The 19,017-nt window shown below is 44.4% G+C and overlaps 1 protein-coding gene across 1 annotated transcript in view; it reads left to right on the forward strand.

Annotated features, from left to right (window-relative positions):
- Nucleotides 1-601: 601 nt before the first annotated feature.
- Nucleotides 602-19,017, forward strand: part of MED13 (mediator complex subunit 13) — a 54,336-nt gene continuing 35,920 nt past the window's right edge. Inside the window, 3 exon segments of the mRNA XM_039563129.1 lie at nt 602-2,635; nt 4,506-4,740; nt 14,053-14,221. Of these exon segments, the coding sequence (XP_039419063.1) occupies nt 2,570-2,635; nt 4,506-4,740; nt 14,053-14,221 (470 nt within the window). The 5' untranslated portion in view covers nt 602-2,569.

The raw sequence follows: 19,017 nt of genomic DNA on the forward strand, positions 1-19,017 counted from the left end.
GCCCAGGAATGGATGGGAGCCCTGGCAGGGATAAGGGAAGAGCGAGCCCTTGTATAAATATCTAAATGGGGGTGCCAAAAGAGGGAACAGGCTCTGCTGCGTGGTGCCAATCACCAGAACATGGCACAATAGGCAGAAACTGATGCCCAGGAAGTTCCACCTGAACATGAGGAAGAACTTGTCCAAGGACCAAGCACTGGAGCAGATTACCCAGAGAGCTTGTGGAACCTCCCTCATGGGAATATCCCAGACGTGCTCCCGTGCTCTGTGCTCGGGGCTGACCGTGCCTGAGCAGGGCGCTGTGCCCAGCTGCCCCCACCGCGGCCCTTCCACCCTGACCCGCCCCGCGATCCCGGGAGCCGCGGGCCCGGCCGGGGGCGGGACTCGAACCCGCAGCCTCGACGCTGCCGCCGCGTCGCCGCCCGGCGCAGCCGCTAGATGGCGCCCCCCCAACGAGCAAGGCGGGGGCTCCGCAGCGCCCGGGACTCCCCTGGCGGCCGCGCGCGCCGCCGCACCCGCCTTCCCCCAGCGGCGCCGGCGGCCATGGCGGTGCGCGCCCACGTGACGGCGCGGCGGCCAATGGGAGCGCGGCAGGGGGGCCCCGACCGCCGTCCCTGTGGCCGCCATTAAAGAAAAAGGGTCTCGGAATTACCCGGGAGCCGGATCCGCTCCCGCTCCGGCCATGGGGGACCCGCGCTGAGGCTCCCGCCGCCACAGGATGCCGCGGCCGGGCAGCCGCCGACAGAGGCACCGCTGAGGGGAGGCGACGCGCCGGCGGGGGCTTCGCGGCACCGACTCCGCCAGCAGCGGCAGCGGCGGCGGCCGCCGCGTCCCTGTGTGTCGGCGGCGCCGGGAATTGCGGGGCTCCGACCCCTTCGGGCTGAGCAGAGCCCGGGGCTCGGCCGCCGCCTCCCCGCCCTGCCCAGGAGCCTCGGGGAGGGGGCCCTCCGCCCACCGCCCCCGCGGGGACCCGCACCTGAGGAGAGCGAGCGGTCTCGGGGCTCTCCCGCCCCCCCCCAGGACAGACCGCTCCGGCCGAAGACGATCGTTCTTTATATTTCCCCCCCCCCCCGCCTTTTTTTTTTTTTTTCTTTCCCCTGTCTTGTTGTTTTTTTTTTTTTTTTTTCCCTTTTATTTTTAAAGGACCGGCCTCGCAGCTGAGCTGGTCCCTCCCCGCCTCGCCGCCCCCCCGCGCCCGGGGTCTGGCGGGGGTCGCTTCCCCCTCCCCGCCGTGACTCGGCGCGGTCCGGGCTCCCCTGAAGAGACTTTGCGGGGTCCTCCGGCCCCCGAGGACAGCTGGGGGGGACCAGGCTCCCCGAAGACACTCTGCGATTTACCGCGTCCTCCTCCTCCTCCCCCGAAAAGGCTGGGGATCGGCCTCCCGGAGACTCCTCCATCCTTCCCCGAAGAGACTTCGAGGGTCACCCGCAATTTCCTCCTTCCACCCTTCTCCCCCTCCCTCCTTTCCCCACGGAAAGAATTTTTACCCAGCGGATGATATTTTGGTTTCGCCCTCGCTGCGAAGAGTATTTCGTTTTGGGGAGGGGGGGTTTCCACACGGGAATTTAATCCCCCGCTGGGCTGCTAAGGAGACTTTTGCGGCCTTTCTCTCTCAAGGAATACCTTCCCCCCTCCCCTGCCCCCGCAGATGTTTTTTTGGGGTACACCCCAGGAAATTTTTCTTGCTCTGCCTTTACGAATTCTTCAGATTGGCCTTGCTTCTGGCCCCTGAAGTTTGTTTTTATGATTTTAAATTTTAATTTATTTGGAATATTTTTGGAGCAGGGGAGAAGAATCTGACCCCCCCACACCCTGTTGCCCTCGGACTCCGAAGAGACGAGCCTGGATTTTTCTCTCTCCCACGGCCAATCGTTCCCAGTCATTCCACAATTTGCCCCTTTCTCATCTGATGACTAAAGGAACAGGAGGAAGCGGAGGGGGGGTTCTGGATTAATTGCCCCCGCTGGATTATTTATTTTTTTCCTGCTTCTCTTGCTTGGCATCTGAGAAGAGAGGAAGGAGGGATGTCAACTGATTTTTACCCCTAGCCCCCCTGGATTAATTACCCCATTTTTATTCTCTTGTTGGATCAATTACCCCTTCACCTTACCTCCTCTCCCTCCCCTCCTTATGCGAACGAGAAGACAAGAGGAACAGGGAGGATTTTGATCTTAATCTCCCGTCGTTGGATTACTTACCACCTCCCTCTTTCTGTTCTCCCCTTCCACGGCGGCTTTACACCCCCGTTTGAGCTCCAGAAGACGAGAAAACGTTCTGAGTTCCTCTTTAATTTTTTTTTTTTAATTTTTTTTAAAATATATTTTTTACCCCCCTCTCCCATACCTCTCTCTCTCCTCGCGGGTTATTTTCCCTGCCACTATTTCGTGTGCGTGTGTCTGTAAATCCCTTATTTAATTGTATTATTATTTGTGCGTGTGCAGAGCCCCCCTCCCCCTTTCCCTCTCGCTGTCTGTCTCTCCCTCTCTCCCTCTCTCTCTCTCTCTCTGTCTGTCTCTTTCTTTCTTGTCGGAGGCTGTGGGATAATGGCGTGTGGGTTGTGGCTGTGAGGATGAGTTCCTGCTTCGTGCCGAACGGGGCCAGCCTGGAGGATTGCCATTCCAACCTCTTCTGCCTGGTGAGTGTCGGCCCCCGGCGCACACACGCCCGGGGCCACCGAGGGAAGGGCTCGGAGCTCTGGGGGAGGGGGAAGGGGCAGTGGAAGCAAAGCAGCCATTTTTAGCAGAGCTTCTGCTGGATGAGCCCTCGGAGTAGGCCCTGCCTGGAGCAGCCAACTCTCCCATGCCCCTCTGGTTCCCCTCCATCGCTGTCTGTCTCGCCTCGCCCCTCCCTCCGCTTTCTTCCTGGATAGTAGCCTCCCTGCAACTCGCCTTTTCCTTCCCTTTCCGTGCCTTCCAACTTTTCCTCCTTTCTCCCTATTCCTGCCTCTGAGCGTGGTATTTCTCGCAGGGGAAGGGATCTGCTGCTCCTGCTCCTCCCAGCCCCACATCTCGGGGAACTTTCTCTTTTCCCTCCCCACTCGTGACATCCCAGACAAATCCGAGGCGAAGCCTCCCTTCTTCCTCGCTTTTAAACGAATCCCTTTCCCTGCTTGTGTTTATTCTGGAGGGCTGCTTTTGGTGATGCCCTCCCTGTCTTGTGTTTTGATGTGCACCATTTTGTAGTCTTTTTTTAACCCAAGTATCAAATCGTTCACATTGTTGAATTTTGGTTGCTCCGAAAGTAAATTCGATATAACTGGACTGTGATGCAATTTTTTGGTGGCTGTGCTGAGCTGTTTCATCAGCTTTTAATGCAAATGAGCTAATCTTAGCTGCCTGCCTGATATTTATGATTCTAGAGATTGTTACAACAATCCTGTGCCAAGCTGTGGCACTCATATTTTTGGACGGAGGGGAATCTGGACAGCCTGACTGTGTCTGCAGCCTGCATCAGGCCTGCAGCTCCATCTTAATAGTGCAATTTTAAATCTGAAAGTCTTTCTAAAGTAGCAACTGTTGCAGGCAACCTTTCCTCTAAATTGCTCTCCTGCTGAAGGTAGGGAGGCTGCCATGTTAGGTTTAAATGTTGCAGTAATCTTTTGTGTGTTGTCATATTGGGAAGACAAAAAATAGTAACTTCTTCACAAATGCCAGCCTGCCTTGCTCTCCCTTCCCAAAGAGAACCCGGGGCAATGCCTCCCCTACCTGCCTTAAGGTGAGGTGCTCGAGTGAAAAACTTAGTGCTAAAACTTGGTGTTGTGGTGTAGATAATCCAAGAATCGTCTGCTTCCCATTACACAGAGTAGTAACTCTTTCCCTGTGTAAGGTCAAATTAATTTTTGCCTAGAAGGTGGTTTAGTGGATCATAATCAGTGTGGATGCAGGTCTAACGTGTAATTGAATGATAAAACTAGGATTTAAATTCTTGAAATGTGGTGTGAGGAATGAAAAGTATGATAGCTCTCGGTAAAATCGGTGAACATGAGAGCCTTCCTGGGGGAGATACAGAGAATTTTTTACAATGGAGAAACTTATGAATTTTTCCAGAGTGGTAGATGGCTGGAAGAATGTGTGATTTACTGTAGCACCTATTTCCATGGAGTAATCTTGGATGGAAAAGGCAGTGTTTGCATAAATAAGCAAAAAGAAAGATGTTCCTTGACAAGGCAAGCGTTCAGGAGATTGGACAGTTGCAGTCTGTGAATAATAACATTGCTCACTTGTCTTTCACTCTTTTACTTTAAATCAAATCTGATTTTTCTCTGTATAACCTTAAAGCTGCAGTGAAAATTAGCAGCTCTTGCTTTACTGCAGTTATTTAATGAGCTATTAAACCAGGATGCCTGATTGTTCCCAGTTTATCTCCTAAGGCACACAAAATTTACCAACATGGTTCCCGTTAAATTCTGGGGGGTTAATCCTCCCTTTCTCCCCGTGCCACCTCCTTGTAGCAGGATGTGCTTGCTGGAGGTACCTGCAACCTGATTGTTCTTTTCTCTCCCCCAGGCTGATCTAACTGGGATTAAATGGAAGCGCTACGTGTGGCAGGGCCCAACATCTGCCCCCATTCTCTTCCCTGTCACGGAGGAGGATCCCATCCTGAGCAGCTTCAGCCGCTGTCTCAAGGCCGACGTGCTCAGTGTCTGGCGCCGGGACCAGAGGCCTGGGCGCAGGGAGCTCTGGATATTCTGGTGGGGGGATGACCCCAACTTTGCTGACCTGATCCATCATGATCTCTCAGGTAGGAGCTTGGTCGTACCTTCCTGTGGTCACTGAAACATCCTGGTACTCCTGACATCTGTACGAGGTGGAATGTTGTCTCTAGAAAAGAGACATTGCTGTTACCCTCACCAAATTATTACAGCAGTGATCAACCATCGGCTCTGTGTTCAGCTCACCTTGGACTGCTGGATTTTCAAGAAACAGGGGGTTTGCTCCCCACTTGTTTCCTTGAAAAAAACAAAACACAAGCCTATGAGTTTTGGCAACTACTTCATGAGAAAGCTGTGCTGAAAGCTATGCCTGTGATTCACAAGTGATGGCTTAAACATGTTTTGATAAGATCCCTTTGGGATCTTGGGCAATTAGAGTTTTCAAATTCAAATAGTAAAGTTCATTTTATTATGTAATAAGAACTGTAGAGATCTGGGCAGCTCTTGAACCATTTGGAATTGTTTTGGTTGGAATTCACACCATCGGTGAGAAGCCATCAGTCAGAAGGAGGCACCTGGAACTAACCAGCTGTTTCCATGCAAAAATCTGTAAACCTTCAGTTTTTATGATTCCTCTCCCCCCTTTTCCTGGTGCTCTGAACCTGCTTTCAAACCCAGCCTTTTGAAAGACTGACAATATTTGTATTTCTCAATAATGTTGTAGTTCAAATTTGGCACCTTCCTTTGGAAATGTTTACTTGTTGAGCTCAATTCCCCACGTAGATGGTTTCCAGCTGCTTATCAGCAAGGTGACGGAGTTAGATATTTAAATTGGGTGAGTCTAAAGGTGAGACTAAACTAATTCTAGGGAAGAAAAAAACCAACCAACAAACACATCACTCTAATTTCCTTTCAAATAATGTACAGTATTCAGATTACTGAAGTGTAAAATGAGACCAAGGTTTGGTGACCTGGTAACCAGAAATTGTTAATGCTGCCTGTGTGTGTGGATAAGCTGGAGAACAAACAGGAGTTTAAAGTGCCACTGAGGAAGTTGATTTGAAACAATTTAATAACGTGTGGAATTTTCATACAAAAATACTGTGATCTGAAAAACAATTGACGCACTGAAATGATGTTTACTTCTTTGAATAGTTGACTTCAAAGATTGGGCTGTTGCTCCTATTCCTGTCTGTCCTGGAACTACAAACTTTGCATTTTAAATGGCACTTACACTGGAGTTTGCTTGATATTTTAGTGCATTTAAGGCTTCCTTATTTTGACCTATAAATAACCTCAGTTTTGACCTGCAGGGAACATCCTTTGTGTGTCTGAGATCTAACTTAGACCCAGTGCTGGGTGTTTTTGGCCTGGGCCTGCCCTGAGCCAAGACCAACACTTGTGTGGAAGGACCTGTGTGAATTTTGTGTGCTTTTGGCTGTGGGATTAAATCAAGACAAGTACATTTTGAATGGGAAATCCAATGAAATTTAAGCCATTAGGAAAGTGCAATTTTGTGCTACCTAACCATTAAAATTATTTGTTTGAGCAACTTTCTTTGCCTTCTGTTGAATCTGTCTCCTGGTGATTTAGCACAGAGGGACCTTTTGAAAACAGTGGTGGTTTGTAGCTGGAGTTTGAGATCAGCATCTTGTTTGTGCTTGTACAGAATTACCCTTTTGCACAGGCAGATAAGCAGGTATCATCCCAGGGACTTACCAATTCTTAACCTCTCTTAGGGTATAAGGGAGAGATAGTGGAGGATTAGAGTCTCCCAGCCATGTCTTTGGGTATTTTCTTTGTTCAGGTCACCTGTGGGTGCCTGTGCTTCCACAGAGCTGTTCCACACGTGTTCTGTGTAATGCTGGTACTCCTGAGGCTGTCACCTGTGTCTGGGTGTGGGTTTGTCTGACACCTTGGGATTTGCAGACACGTTTTTGTCCTCTTTTAATGGAAAAGAGACATCATAATCTGTGAGTGTGTGTGAGGCTCTTCTGCCCAGGAGTTGATACAGATCCTCATCAGATGGATTGTAGAGGAGGTGGCTGAGGGGATGCCCACATCTGCACTTTTTCTCTTTGCTGTTACACAAAATCTTAACGTGGATCTCATAGAAGAGAGAATTATGGCTGAACCCAAACAATGTTATCTGACCTTTGTCGTAGCCTAATGGATTTTTTCATCGGTGGACAATTTCTCCTGGTAATTCACACTGCCTTGTTCTCCCAATGATTGCTTGTAACATTTTCAATGGGAATGATAAATGACTTCTTAGCACAGGCTTGTTACCTGCAAAATTGATTGGAAATTGTTTGCTGCTGGAGGTTGAGGTGTTGCCTCATTTAGAAGTTTGCTGCTGGATAGGTGAAGGATTGTCCTGGAGGATGGAGAGAAGGAGCAGTTTGTCCCTTAGTGCCTTTGGACAGATTTCTCCTGGGGAAGGGGCCCTTGAGAGAGCCCTGGTTAGAAATCTGCCAGAGCCATGTTAATAACTCTTGGTTCTGGCTCCCTTTGGTATGAAATTCTGCCTGTTAAAGAGAGGTTGGTATTTTGACAGTTTGTGACTTTTTTGGTGATGTGTAGTTCCAGTGAACAATGGGTGTTCAGTGACTGGAACACATCTTGGTTATCAGCCCTGGGGGATTTGAAAAATGTCAGCCTTCCAGAACCCTTTTGTCCCCTTCCCAAGATCCCTCCAAAAGGGGATGTACAGGGTTGTGAATGTACATCTATGTTGAAAAAATAAATGCTATCTCTGTGTTCAGCTGTACCTTCTAGAAGTTCACTCTCTGCCCTGGAATCACGTTTGAATCCTGCTCATGGCTGTGTTGGAGCTCTCATTCCAAGCCTTGGCTAAGTGTCTTGTTGATGGTCAGGGATTGTTGTTGCCTGGGGGCATGTCAAAAGGAGACTTGTTCAGAGATGCTGATTGATCAGGAATATTGACTTCACTCAATCATTTTTTTTTTCCCCTTCCCTAGGAACCTACTTACTGTACATACAGCCGAAAAAACAGAGGTCTATTTCTAACCCAACGTAGCTAGAGGCAGACAGAAGTTAGTGAAATGTTATTTTAGCCTCTAACAACCTCAAAGGTTATGTTTTTGTTCTGACGGTGAGGCTTGATTATAGTAATTCTTGCAACTCAAACCTTAAAGTAGGATATCTCTTCCAGTTTCAGAAGGCAATGGTCTCTCACTGCTCTGATCAGCAGTTGTTTTATTAGAAAGGTTCTTTCTTATTTTCATGTGGCTACCTCTACACTTGGATTATTTTTTTTTTTAAATTGACTGTAGATGATTTTAAACCTGAGAACAGTCGGGTATGAATTATGTACAAGACATAGTCCCAAGGAAATGGTCACAATTTGATTAATGCTGGGATAGGGGAATGCTGCTATATGGCTTTGACCTTCAAATTGCATCTTTTAAATGGTGAGCTCAAGATGCATCTTTTTCATTCTGGTGTCTATTAGATTTGGTTAATTTACTTTAAAGATTAAAGAGTTGTCTGTCATATATGAAGATAATCAGTTTTTGTTTGCTGAACAATCTTGCTCATGCTTCTGTGAGGGGGAAATGTATAAAAATATTGCTGGTTGGAGGAGATCTTGGAAGAATCCTGATGCTTGTTTGTGTGGTAAAAACAGTCATGGCACCAAAGACTAATATGTGTTGTGTAGTTCTCGATGCATGTGCATTATAGATCAAATCCCTGTCCCCAAAAAATCAGTGAGATTGTGCTGATGTCAGCACTGAGTGTCTCATTACTCCAGGACAATGGAAACCAGAGGATGAGCCAGTTATCATTCCAAGGGGCTGCAAACCCTGCCAGTTGCAAGGAGTTGGCAAAGGCAGCTTGGAAAAGAGTTCAGCCAGTGATGCTTTTTTAAAATAACTATTGCTCCCTAAGATCGTTTAACTCCTACAGGAAAAAAAAAAATACAAAAGGAAAGGATGCTTTTAAAAACATTTTGCACCTGATGTGAGCATGGTGAGCTGCAGCCCCTTGTCTGGGAAGGATCTGTGTGTTCTGTGTCAGTCAGGAGAGGCATTCCAAGTGTTCTTGCTGCATTGATGCTTCAGCATTTCTTTAGTCCTCCATGTTAGAGATGTAGCCACTTAAGCAAAACTGCTGATAAGCATTATGCAAAAATTACTGGAGCAGTTTTATCAAACTTCTGTGACGTGCTGTGAGCTCAAAGGTGACAAAGATTTAACTTTTTTCCCCCCTTTTCTTTCTTGACCAACATGTGTGTGAAATCTCTGTGGAGTCAGGTGAAAAATGCTTTGTCACAGGCAGTGAGGATTTGGCATCATGTCATGTTGGTTGTGTGTACAATGTCACATGCATAATGACCTGGATAAATCAGAACAATGAAATATGTTACTTACACTGTTACATGTACCTGCATATGGAATTACTCAGTGAAGGAGGAGGATGCTGGATCATTTAGCTGGCAAGTTCCTCAGCTTTTCTTGTGGCAGTGTAGCCCAGAGCAGCCAAACTTACACCCCACAAAGAGTGAGGGAGAGCAGTTACCTTGTTATCCTTTTAAACAGCCGTGGCTACACTCTTACAGGAAGGTTCTACTTTTAAATTGTCAGTATTTAGAAAATATTCTGCTGGGTAGAGAGCGTAAAACCTCTATGTGTGATTGATACTGGTAAAGGGCAAGCAGCACAAAACCTAACCTGGAATGGTGCTGAGTATTTTCAGTGTGGTATTTTGGACAGTTTGGGTATCCAGAGTCTTGTATTGAGATTCTGTTCAATGACTGGAGATAAGAGATACCACTCTATTAGGAACAAACTTCAGTTGTCTTACTCAGATTCTTAAATTGATATTTTAAAATTGTATTGGTCTCCTTTTTTCCTGCAAAATCTGTTGCTTCTCACTTGTTTCATAAGGGATGTAGGCCCTCAAAACAGTATTTCAGTAGCTTTGCTGTGTAAGTCTCACTTTGAGCAATTTAAGGTATTTCAAAAATCTGTTTTTTAAATAGAAAAGTTTTACTCAAAGTGTTTCTGTCATATCGTTACAATATTGTGTACTGCAGCAATTTCACATTGCTTTGCTTATTTACTTCCCTTGGAATCTGAGGTTTATATAGGAAACTTAATCGTGTATATCAGGTTTGTCAGTGTTTTTATAACTGGCAAAGTCACATAATGGCAAAAAGGGAGCCTGTGAGGTAAGAAATGCTTCCAAAAGACAAGTCTCAATCATGATATGAAAGAATGGATTTTTTCATAAATCCTGTGTAATTGAAGTAATTGGGGGGGATTGTAGTCCAAAGTGGAGGCTTTGTTTCTTTGCATAGTTTATTTTAGAGGCTCATTGAGCATTAGGAAGATATTTTCAATGGTGTGGTAAACACTCAGCCTGTGTGAGAACTGGTGCTTACTGGTGGTCTGTGTGTTAAAGGAAGGAGGGAAATCCTTGTTCTTAAAAGTCTTGTTAAAAATTGTATTTTCAAGTCTCTGTATTTACAATATAGATTTGTCATTATATAATATATATATTACTTCTTAGAAATCCTTGATTAATAAATTTGGCTAAAGATCTGTGAATAACAATAGGCTTTAAAAAACTGACATGAATTAAATTGTAAGGTTTAAAGATACTCCTTTTTCAGAATTCACTAAAAATTGCAAGAGTTTTATATTCTCAGGGTGCTCCAAATTTTTTCTTCACTTCTCCAAGAGCAGCACACAGACAGAAGGGCGTAATCAGTAAAAATGAACTTTACTGGTTCAGGTTAACTGTAGGAAGAATGGAAAGGAGAACATAGAAGTACTGAAGGCAAGTGGCCTCCAATAAAATTGGAAATATCAAAAAGGTGCTGACTGAAAAAGTTTATTTATGTGTAGCATGCAAATTGCTTTTTCCTGGCCATTGTTTCCATAAATTCCTCATTCCCTGATAATTTTTAGCTTCATTTGAGGAAAACTGTCTAATATGTGATGTAAAGAGAGAGGGAGCAGTGGGATATGGGTATAAATTGTTTAATGGAGTGACATAAAGATAAGTGTGCTGGGGAAGAGTTGAGTGCTTTGGACAGCTGAGAGAACTCATCAAAAATAAAGTACTTGTAACCTTCAGGTTGCCAGAGCACTTTTGTGGATAACACTTGTCCATAGTGAAATTGTGGCTTAGCACCTTTTGAAAATGAGCCAGCAACTTATTTTGGTTTGTTACCATTATCAGATTGAACATTTGAATTTATTGTTTAAGGAAGATTAGAAGACAAAAGTGCCTCTTCCTCTCCCCCTCTTTTAATGAATGGTTTGCTGTGTACAGTTTTCTATTAAGTGGGAGGGGTTTTCTCATGTTGAGAAACAACAGTTCGAATTAAGAAGAAAAATAGTTGGCAGATGTGAGCAGATGTCATGTTTGCTTCTCTCCACCACTAAAAATGGGGGAAGGGGAATGACTAAATAGATTTCAGAAAGTCAGAGAACACTTACTGCTGGGTTTTTTGCATGAATTTGAATAATGTTCTGAAATGAGGGTTTCTTGAACTGACAGCTTCTTTTACCTTCCCTTTCTGTGGCAAGGTGCACTTCAGTCAGAACAGGTGGTCCGGGTTTGGGTCCTGGTGAGCAAACATTGGAGTTTTAATTGTGATTTCCATCTCATGCCTTACATTTTCCCCACATAACACACTAAACTAAGGACTCTCTGGTTCAGTAATAATCTAAGGGAGGAGAGCTTTCAAGAGTTACATCTTGAGGCAAGTTCTTGCCTGGAAACTTGCTTGTAACTTGGTGGTCAGCACAGCTGATCATGGTAAATGAAGCACCTGAGTACAGAGAATGGAAACCTCTCCTTTGTGTCCACAGTGTGACCATCAAAACACTGTCACTTCAGTCTCTGCAATTTCGGCATCTTCTGTGGCATTGCTACACTAATATGCCAAAACAAAATTAGGCATAGAACTGGAATTAGTTCCTTCCATTCCCTCTTCTAGAAGGTCGTGGATGCAGGGGATGTGCTTGGAACGATTCCTTGAAATGACAAGAGCCATGTACAAACCAAGTCTGTAACCTTTGAAATGGTGTGGAGTTTATTGTGCAGGTAAAGTCCAATGTGACTGAGCTCTGGAGTTAATGTTTGCTCTGCTGAGCTGCTTTTTGGCCCCGCTCTGGAGCAGAGTTGCTGCCTGTGGGACAGGGCTGTGCCTGGGCATCCACCAGAGCTGGAGCTGGGGAGCAACCTCTGTGCTTGGCACTGGTACTTTATACCCTTTGACTTTGGACTTTTGTTGCTTTTTGTTACAAGAGTGGTGTATGATGTTTCTTTAGTGAGTTACTGTGTTATCTTGTAGCTTTGCAGTTTTTGAAAACAAGCTTTTGCTGAACTCCAGGCTGGAGTAAGGTGGTAGGGTGGGAAAGGCGTGGTGAGGTCTCTGCTTTGGGAAATGCTGCTCCTTGTTTTTCCTTGTCTTACCCAGAAAATTATTTCATGGAATGATTCATCTGTAATGATGCACACCTCCTCTTTTATAAATGATGGGGCAGGTCTGTTTATTCTTATTCTGTCCCTCAGAGTTACCGGGAGTAACTTTCTTCTACTCACAATACTGCTCTTGTGTGAAAATGTACTTTTCCCTGTGTGGAATATAGCAAAACACAAACATGGTCACCACATTCTGGTTCCAATAGCATTGAAATTCCCTTCTCTGTCATCCTTGTCTTAAATATGGTTTATTGTAATAATCTGTAAGGTTTTTTTCCTAATTAAAACTCTTAGGTGTCTGGTTTTCTAGATGCTCTCTAATTTAAGGATACCGAGACTTTAGTTAATAATATTGCAACCTTTTAAGCTTGTAAGTGGCTTCCAGAGAAAGGTGAAGGGGCTTATTTCCAAGGGGGATTTAAAATGCAAGGACTTGGCTGTGTTGCTGAGGTTTTCTGACCATGGAGCAAAGCAGTGGAGCCAAAATGCTCTGTGAAGGAGAGGTGAGCAGGCAGGGCACTGCTGTCAGACCTGTGGTGCTGAAGCAGAGCTGGACTCAAGCTCCAGTCCCTGGAGATGTGCAGGGACAGTGAATGTGACAGATGAGCAACCTGTTCTCACGTTGGGCTCTGTGTGGAGGTTGGAGCAACGACCTCCACAGGTCCCCTCCGACCTAAATTATTCCATGACTATCCAGAGACTGGAGTAAAAATATGTCTCCTTATCTATGTCAGACAAACTTCTCATCTCTGCTGCTACCTGGAGTATAAAAGCAATGGCATTTGAAGAGTAACTCTGCTAGGTTAGTCCAAGGATACCAGGAGCAGATCCTTAGGGATAGATGTAAAACACAAAATATGAGGAATTAGAGCCATAAAGGTAAGATCTGACTGCCAGTGGTTTAAGGACAATATCTCAAGCTTTATTATATTATCCTCCTTATTAGTGTTGCTGGGGATGAGTGATATCAGATGTATCCTGAGAGACACCCCAGGAACTTTCAGGTGTTCCTTGTTTTACCTGGGTAAGGGAATTCTAGTGCCAGTGCAGCTCTTGGGACCAGTGCTTGTGCTTTGAGGGCCTCTAGACCCCGTTCAAACGCTGAGTAGGAGCCAGAGTGGTGGAAGAGTTTGCAGTTTCTTGTCATAAATCTTGCTTTTCCATTTGGCAAATCAACTTGGCTTGTGCAAGTTGCATTCCATGCCTGTGTTTGATTTGTGGGGCACAGAAGATGTCAGTGTTTGACTTCAGAATCCCACTGGTAGGAACTGGGCTTTGTCTTGCTGATTTTTCTCTTCTGTGTGTACACCAGAAAGTAGGGCTAGGCTGCTTAAATATCTTCATTTTTAATGTTGAATTAAAGAGATTAATGACAGTTTTGAGTCTTCTGAGGAGACTCAGATTGCTCTTACCAATATTCTGAATCTGAGTATTTTTTGTCATCTCTAGCAAATTGTTGATCATTGAGGGTCAGTTGATTGCTGACTTTTGTTCCCAGCTTTCCTCAGTCAGTGCTGCTCAAAAGACACCAGGATATGTTAAAAGTCTGTCTTTGGGAAATTTATTTTTAAGCCTAATTGTCACCTAACTCTGCAGGATGAGTAATTCAGACTACCCAAAACACGAGCCACTTCACAGACAGATCACACAGTGCTTTTGCAGGCTGAAATATGTAACGTGCTGGTGCTACTTGTTTCCTTTTGTGTACAAATAACTTGAATCTTCTTTCCTTGTGGGGGCTGAGATATTTTTATAGCTGATCACTTTTAGCAGCTCTGTTATAAAGTAAGTAGAGTTATCTGAACATTACAGGCTGGTTTTGGTTGCATGTTATGCTGTGAATATCTTAAAAACTTGTGGGAGAGAAAAGGGCATTGTGATATGTCTGAAATAAGAGGATGGAATTCAGTGCTGATTTCTGTTTTCCCTGTGCCTTGCAGAAGAGGAGGATGGGGTTTGGGAGAACGGGCTCTCCTACGAGTGCCGCACTCTGCTGTTCAAAGCCGTGCACAACCTGCTGGAGAGGTGTCTGATGAACAGGAACTTCGTCCGCATCGGCAAATGGTTTGTGAAGCCTTATGAGAAAGATGAGAAACCCATAAACAAAAGGTAGGAGGCTTTATTTTGCTTTATTAGAGAAGTTGGAGGGTCTATTCTTTGTGCTAGAAGAAAGGTTTAATTAAGAGACTCCTGTGTATGATTTATTCTGGAGCCTGGGTCTCTGCTCTTTCTTATTTTTCTGCCTTTTTGGAGTTCTTCAAAACTTTCTTACAATGGAAGGAAGTAATGCTAAATGTGGTAAACAATGTCCTCTGTGCTGGTGCCCATGTCCAGACCATGGATAATGGGGAGGTTGGGAAAGAAGGTAGAGCCTTCTAGAAAGCAAGAAAAAGATACCTGAATGAAGAGATACCTGCCCTGGACCTGCAGGTTACTGGGACTAATTCTGCCAGCAAACACCAAGAAAGACTCATTGTAGAGAGCTCTTTGCAGATCCCACCTGAGCTTTGGATAAATTGCATCCTATGGGAGATGCTGAGCGTTTGGAATGTCAGCTCCTGGTCAGAAAGAGGGTGGTGTCTGGGAATGCTGGTGTTAAAAGAATCCATGTGGCCTCCACACTGAGGGGGAGGAGGGCAAGGAGAGAATTTTTGATCTAAATTGGAAGGACTTCTTCTCATGGTTCTAATGTGGTTTGACACGGTCTATGTTGCCTAGCAATAAATAATGAAATGAATAAAAACTAGGTTAGCTGGAACAAGTTTAATCGCTGTTCCCAAATCAGCTTTTAAAATCCAAAGTAATTTAAAGCTTAGATGATGGGGTTTTTTGTGTGGCTTTTTTGTGTGTGTGTGTGTTTATGTATGTGTTAAATCTTGCATGCAGGAAATTTTAAGATCAGTGGCTTTGCTTTTTGGGTGTGGAGTTGGCCATTGTTGGCATCTTCTGCAATAAATTTAAACTTGAAAGAAATTTAGAGGCTGTTTTGGAGCAAAAGAAGCAGAAGCACATGTTTGTGTGTGTTTCTATTAGTAGTTGTGAACTGCTGCTTTTAATTTATGTATAAACTTGTCCTTTAGTTCCAGGCATTTCTTTCTCCACCCTGGCCAGGGCAAATGTTTCCTCTCCAGGGTGTCCTTGCCCATCCATTTTTTTTCCTGTGTGTTGTTGCTATAAATCAATAGTAAGAAGTTTACTTTTAACTATTTTGGCCAATATCGTGTTGGCACAGTCTGGGCTTTCCTCCTTTGAGGAACTGGTTTACCAAACTGCGATTTTAAACTAGCATTAGTTATGTCATGGATTGTCTTGGAGTAATTCTGTAAAGCTCTCTAGAGCAGCTGGAAAAGCTGATGAAAGCTTTTAAAATAAAATAGCAGTGTTTGTTTAATTTGGAGGCTCTGCTTCTTTTTTAAAGAAGGTCAGAATATCAGCATGCTTGATGAAAATAACTGAAGGAATTGTGTGCTTACTCACACAATTTCATAATGTGTAGCCCAGAGCTACTGGAAAAATATGTAAAAAGCTTTGGCAGATCTGTGTAAGATATTTTATTGTTGAGAAATTTCAGTATTTCTTACCAGATAGCTTGATACCATGTGATGCTCCGAGCACTGGCTTTTGTGGAATGAAGTGGGGGGAATGGTTAACAGATGTGTATTCTCGTGGCAAATTTGGCTCATCCCTTCCAGGAATATCTAGAATTGGGATATTCTCTGCTCTCAGGAAAGTTGGGCTCTTCAGAGGTGTCACTTCAGGCCTGTGGGAGAAACCCAAACACTGCCATGGGTGCTTTGTGATGCCACCTCTGTAGCTCCAAAGTCTGGAACACTCTTCTAGTAAAAGGAATATTTCTCTCATGGCAAAAGTTAAATGTGACACGGCAGCAAACCCCACATAAAGAGACTTGCAGCCAGCCTGGAAAAAGCTCTGAATGTTGCACCTAGGGTGCTGATATGTTTCCTACCAGACAGTTGGTCTAGAACTAACAGAAACTAAACCTTAATACAACCTCTGCATATTTTTCATTCCTTAGGATCCATTTAATCAGCCAAACCTATACAAAGTTTATAATTTCTTTTGTAGATGTGGCTGACTTAATTAAAAACCAAACGAAACTCCCAACAGCCCCTCTTGTGTTTGTGAGTACCGATGCACATATCTTAAGAATCAGTTTTGAAGCTGTATTTTTGTCTTTCATCTCATATTACTTGTGGTGTCTTTGGGACTGTTCTTTGCATTAAGGTTCAGAAACCCTGTGAAGGAATTCCTGTGCCTGTGTAATTTGAGGTAATTCGGTATCCTGGGGATGTGAAGTTTGCTACCAGCGTGCTTTGGATCATAATTTATCTCACCCTGCACTTTGGGGCTTGGCCAGCCACTCTAGAGACTTGTTCCCCATGTTTTACAACTGCAGATTTCAATCAGGTTGGTTGTTCTTGATGGAAATCTTTAGTTTCAAGGAATTTGACTGGAAATGGAGCAGTCAGTGCCCTTGGTATGGAGGTGACTCCTTCCCCTGGGCTTTCTGGGGCTGTGGCTGAGCGACCTGCGGGACCTCAGTCCTGCTCTGTCCCCCTCTGTCCCTTTGAAGGATGTGCAAATAGAGCTGTTTCTTTCATTTGAAGCTGATCCCGTCTGGATTTTTCCGAGTTCTGTTTGAAAGCATGTGCTTCCAGAACGGGAGATTTTCTGTGCTCTGCTCTCCCAACAATAGTCGTCGGTGGTGGCGCAGCAGCCAGGAGGCTGTGATTCTGATAGGTGTTGGGCTGTGATAACAGCTCGTCCAGCAGCTCTGGCTTCCTGTCTGTTGCTGTGGTGGGGTTTTTTTCCTCCTTGTATAAGGTTATATTGAAAAAAAAAAAAAAAAAAGTCCAGGTCATTGTACATTTAAATTTTAAAAGGTCAGTCCCAAATGTTCATAATTGATGCCGGTGTGGCACATGAGCAGATGACAGGGAAGTCAGAATGAAATAGTTTTGAGTGTTCACTGTTTAATGATGTGACTCCTAAACAAATAAACTTACTAAACTAACCTCTATTATATGATATCTCTTAAAAGTTTTGCTGTGGGAGCCTCAGCTGTTTGCGTTGTGCAGTCACGTGCTGCGAGGTAACAACCGTGACCTGCTCTTCCCTCCTTCCCCTGCTGCTCTCCAGTCTAAAACCAGCACTGAGGAAAGTGAGACACTCGTGGATGGGCTGAAATTTGATCTCTTAGAACAAGTCACACGGTTACCCTGCCTGGGGAAACTCTCTGAGGTTTTCACGTCTGCTGGTTCCACTCCTGGTTGTAGATGGGGCAGGGATGGAGCAGCTCCCTGAAGGGAGGGGGGCAGTGCGTGCTGGGGTCTTGTTTCCCATTTTTAAGTAGGTGATTTCAGTTTTCCAGATGAATAAAAGACTAAAGAGAGGATTTTGCTAATGGTCTTTGCAACTAAGCAAAAAAAAAAAAAAATCGTCTCTGTCACAGCCTGTTTTGGTCACTTGGAGACTACAGACGCTCAGTAATGTGGTTTAAATGACTACACATTAAATTAAAATTTGACAAATAGGAATGTCATTTTCTTTTCTCCTTTCCAACCAACTGTGTTGGTATTGCCACTTTCAAGAATACGGCTGTGTATGGTTTATTCCAAAATCCCCTCAAAAATGTGAGATGGAGACTGTGATCTGCTTCATCCCACTGTCTGTCTGCCTGTGCTGGTTGCACTTCCTTTGGGTGAGACCGTTCCTCTTACTCATTAGTGCATTAGTGGGGTATACCTGGAATAAATATGATTAGGAAACCTGTCAGATTAAATACTAGTTTAGATACAATTTAAGTAGATCAAATATGACATTCCTAATGAAGCACAAGTACAAAGTGTTTATGTGAGGGGCATCTCTTGAAGTTTTTTGTAATAATTACAACTTGCTAAACTTTAACACAATTGAAATAGCAGTAAGCAAACAATTGAGTAATCCTGAATTTGTGGGTGGATCTGGTAGACAACTGAAAGTCTAGAATGCTAAAAGCTGCTATATTACTTTCATGGTTGCTTTTTTTCCCCCCCTTGTAATTGGGAAATAATGTAGCCAGTTGCAGTGGGTGGCAAAGCAGAACTTGTGTCTGGTAAGTTCACTTAAAAATTGTGAAAAAGCACCAGAGAAAAACACCACAGACCCAAAACAAAAAACACAAAAAAACACCCCACAAGCCACTTGGAAATTCATAAGTGATAAGGTTATCATAACTTGCTGTACAGGTTTCAGGGTAATTCTGTTTACCACAAGTCTGGGTTCAGGATTTTAGAAGGCCAGGGCACCATTCTCTTTTTTTTTTTTTTTTCCATGGAAATACTAGTTGAGCTATGTAAATAACATGTTATGTAAATACTAAGTATATAACTTCATGGGAAATGACTGCTGCAAAATATTCTAGATGTCAGTTTGGTTTTATTTGACACCTCTGTACATGTAGCTATCTTGTTTTGAAGGTGTGCTTATCATGGTTCTGTAGAGAGGTTTTTTTTCCCCTCTTTACCTCATCTTGCCATGAGGAAGAGGTGGAAGTGTGGGTGTGATTCCTGAGTGTGGTGCAAGCCTGGTGGCAACCCTGCAGTCTGGAATTGGGATGGCCATGGCTGCACTGTGTGTTTGGGGGGTATTTTTTTAGTTTGGGCCCTGGAAATGGTCCTGCTGTGCCATCAGAGATATCTGTGTTGCCATTGAACAGCGTGGACGGGATCAGCTCTTGCCTGGCTGGTCTTCACTGCCCTTAAGACAAAGGGAATGTTGCTTTTGGTCTTTTTCAACCCACATTTCTGCCTCATCCCCATTTACATCCCTTTTTCCCAGTTCCCATGGTCGTCTTTCCACAGGAACAGAAAATTTTACTTCTTGATCCCCTGGGATGCTGCTGG

Source organism: Corvus cornix, chromosome 19 (genome assembly GCF_000738735.6).
Source record: "Corvus cornix cornix isolate S_Up_H32 chromosome 19, ASM73873v5, whole genome shotgun sequence".
Classification (NCBI taxonomy): Eukaryota; Metazoa; Chordata; class Aves; order Passeriformes; family Corvidae; genus Corvus; species Corvus cornix.